The sequence below is a fragment of the Myotis brandtii genome, unplaced genomic scaffold, assembly GCF_000412655.1.
Source record: "Myotis brandtii unplaced genomic scaffold, ASM41265v1 scaffold134, whole genome shotgun sequence".
NCBI lineage: Eukaryota > Metazoa > Chordata > Mammalia > Chiroptera > Vespertilionidae > Myotis > Myotis brandtii.
Genome location: NW_005354756.1, coordinates 2,575,182 through 2,578,952, shown reverse-complemented (window position 1 = coordinate 2,578,952; position 3,771 = coordinate 2,575,182). Strand labels below are relative to the sequence as shown.

At 45.9% G+C, this 3,771-nt stretch overlaps 1 protein-coding gene across 1 annotated transcript in view; it reads right to left on the bottom strand.

The window, feature by feature from the left end:
- Nucleotides 1–508: 508 nt before the first annotated feature.
- SCN10A (sodium channel, voltage gated, type X alpha subunit) overlaps nucleotides 509–3,771 on the bottom strand; it is a 100,657-nt gene continuing 97,394 nt past the window's right edge. The window contains exon 28 of the mRNA XM_014534926.1: nucleotides 509–2,215. Within this exon, the coding sequence (XP_014390412.1) occupies nucleotides 1,002–2,215 (1,214 nt within the window). The 3' untranslated portion in view covers nucleotides 509–1,001. The remainder of the gene's footprint in view (nucleotides 2,216–3,771) is intronic.

Below are 3,771 nucleotides of genomic sequence, written 5' to 3'. Positions count from 1 at the left end.
GAAAACCTTTCTCCTTAAAGTCTGACTGTGAGATGTGGAACAGGCTCTGGAATATATCCAAAAGCTGCCTCTTCAGCTATATAGCAGAGAGGTCTAGCCATTGTGGCTTCAGAAGAGAGAGCGTTTTCCTCATCTAAATTGACAGGACATCATTGCATTCTACAACATAAAATGCAAGGGCTATAGAGTGTCCAGTCCGTACCCCCTCCCACCAATTTTACAAGTGGGGAAGTTGAAGCTCAGAGGTGAAAGAGGTTGGCCGGGTCAGCCAGGCAATCAATCAATGGAGGAGTCAGGATTAGGACAAGTTCCCAGGCCAGTGCTCCTTCTCCCCCCTCCCACCTGAGCCTCAAGCTCAAACTGCAGAATATTAGGAACTCTGGAAGTGAAGAAGTGATTTATGACACATCAATATCACATAATTTTAAAAAATGATGCTTTAAGATACAACATTGGTCTTGACCTACCTTTAAAAATATTAATTTTAATGGCTATTTCAAAGGCCTTTCATGACATAGACCACAGGTGTTACCTGGGGCTGGAGCAGTTGTCTGCAGCTCTCAACATGCAGTCATGCAAAATCCTAAGTAACATTGTCAATCTCTACATGGTGTTTCACAGAGGACTACCTTGGACCTTCAGCAACATCCTTGCCATAGATCTTTGGAAGTTCTCGTCCTGAGAAGTTTGTCTTGATAAATGGAAGCTCTGATCACAATAAAAATAGAAGAATCAGGGACAGTTTCTGGAAAATAAGGGAACCCATCACCTGATACTGAAATTCATAAGGGAAGTCACAGTGGAGATGCTCCTGGCTTCTGACTCTTATTGGGGGCTTCTCCAAAGATGGGTGGCAACTGCATTCCCTTGCCCAGTTCTGACATTGTGACCAGTGGCATGCATGGTGAGGTGGTAGCTGGGTGCCACCTGTAGTGGGAAAGAGTTATCACAGAGCAGAAGGACACGTCAGAACTGGACATGCCCATGCTGGAGTGTCCTCACTAGGGTGCAGGGGTAGTGGCTTCCTTACTGGTGGATTCACCTACATTTTGTATTAAGCTAGATGTGCTCATGTTGACTTGATCACTAAGGCCTCTAGTGACACTGTCATAGGAGGGTGGGAAAGATGTGGCAGATGCAGTTTCAGATTTGTCTGGAAGCACACTATTCTCATTTCCTACGAATGCAACAAAGTCTTCATCTGGGAGTGACACGGCCTCCTCTTCAGCGCTGGCCACACATGGGGGATTGACGATTGTCTTGGAGCGGTGGAACACATAGCTCCGATAGGCCTTCTGAATGACAGTGGCTGAAATGTCTTCTTGCTTCCACCGGAGGGTGGTGGCTATTGGTTCATAAGATGCTTTTGAAAGATTTGTTGCCATAAACTTCTCCTCCATATTTGCCTTCAGAGAATCCAACTCCCCAGACTCTCCCAGAACATTCTTGGTGAAGGCAAAAAGGATGTCCAAACAATGGATCTTATCTCCAGGGACCAAGGGAAGGTCCATTCGGATTAATATATTCCGATTGGGTTTTGGGATTTGCAAGGGGCCAGTGAGGGTGTCTGCAAAGTCTGAGAGGGCAGAAAAAGTTATAAATTGGGTGGCTTCTGGGTCAAACTTTTCCCAGGTCTCATAGAACATGTCAAAGTCGTCCTCGCTCAGAGGCTCGGTGCTCTCCTCTGTGGCCACATTGAAGTTCTCCAGAATCACTGCGATGTACATGTTGACCACGATGAGGAAGGAGATGATGATGTAGGTGGTGAAGAAGATGATGCCCACACCTGGGCTCCCACAGTCCCCTTTAGTGCTATTGCTGTTGGGCAGATTGGGGTCACAGTAGGGGGGCCCCGTGTTGAGGATGGGGCTAAGGAGACCATCCCAGCCAGCCGACGTGGTGATCTGGAAGAGGCACAGCATGCTATTGGCGAAGGTCTGGAAGTTGAACATGTCGTCGATGCCAGCCTCCCACTTGACATAAGCGAAGTTGGCCATGCCGAAGATGGAGTAGATGAACATGACGAGGAAGAGCAGCAGCCCGATGTTGAAGAGGGCAGGCAGGGACATCATGAGGGCAAAGAGCAGCGTGCGGATCCCCTTGGCCCCGCGAATCAGCCTGAGGATGCGGCCGATTCGGGCCAGCCGGATGACTCGGAGGATGGTTGGGGAGAAATAATTTTCAAGTGATGAAATAATTGCAAAAACCACCAGGCCTTAAAAAGAGAGAGAGGAAATGATCTAAATTAGTACTCCCAATCATGATCCCTGACACAGTTAGCTGCGATCGCACTCCTTCATCTTGGCTCCAGATGAACTTACACGTGTGCATCTGTATTCAAAGACTGTGAGCCCTTCTAGCCTGGCACAGTGGTTGGCATTGAGTAGGGGCATAGTAAGTGTTAACTGCAGAAATCCTCTCTCTCTCAAGTAGTCTCACCCTTCCTACCATGTTCTTACCTTTCTATCCATCCAGAATATCTATTTAGTCAACCTCCACGGTCAAAACCCTATCTTCTGCAGCGTAATTCAGCTGGAAGTGACTGCACCCTATTCCATAAGCTCACAGTCTACTGTCTGCTTCTGTCTATGACCCCGAGCCTGCTCTTCCCTGAGAATTCAGCCCTTGGGTCATGCCTTTTCCTCCACCCTGGTCCTGTGCTCTGTGAAGGCCACGACCCCCTGTGATTCATCTCCCTATTTCCTACTGTGAAGATTGACTACGTTCCTGGCACAGGGTCCGGGGGATAATTGTACAGAGACTGGTATTAATTACAAGGGGACCTGAGGAGTTTGGCAACTTGCTGACAGCTAAAGCAGAATGGCTTTGAATGACCAGCTGTCTGCATAATGGCTTTTATTTGTTTCTTTCACTTTCCAGCTGTGTTTAAACTCTCTGTTAGGGTATGGAGATGGGCATGTTTAAGGTCAGTTACAGCCCCCACCCCAACAGGAACAAGGTTGGAAAGATGAAGAATGCATATGTCTCTCCATCTGGTATCTTACTTGAAGATTTGTAAAGCTTGGTCTTGGGGAACTGTGGGACTTATCGGGACTACCAAAGATTAGGCAAGGCATTTAGGTAAGACATGATTCAAAACCTCTTAGGACAAATGGTGAGGGGTGTGGTAGCAAGCTCTCTCCTTGCCAGGATTCCCTTGACCCTCTTCTCCTAGTTGCCTTTTATTATAGGAACATGAGTAGTGACAGTATTGTGTTGGAAGGTGGAAGGAAGTGGGAGGAGACTTGGGAAATAATTATAATTTTTGATTATAAAGTCTTAATGAAAGCCTCTCTCCTAAAGTCCTCTTTAACTAGGACATTATATGGACACATAATGGGTACATAATGTGTCCATATAATCTCCTTAGATTCTGCCAGCCAACTGGTCTATGTATACTTCAAGGGAGAATAAGTGTTCATAGTTGTAACATTTAGATACTCAATGCATGTCTTGCTGGTGGGAAGGAAGAAAGGGAGAGAAGGATGGACAGGTGGAAGCTATCTGTCACTTGTTTTCTAGCTGCCTCTCAGAGTGATTGCCACCCAGGGACATGTTGTTGTGTAGGTCATAGGAACTGGTAGTTAAGGTGTCCACATTATAGAATTGAGTACTTTAAGTATATTTTATTTCTATAAATAAGTTCCCTTCTCCGAAATCATATCAAAATGGACTTTAGAGTCTGTCACTTTGGAAGACAAACGAACAAAAGAAACTTCCCATAAAAACCAGCAGCAACAAGAAAATAAAACAAAACAACAAAAGTACATA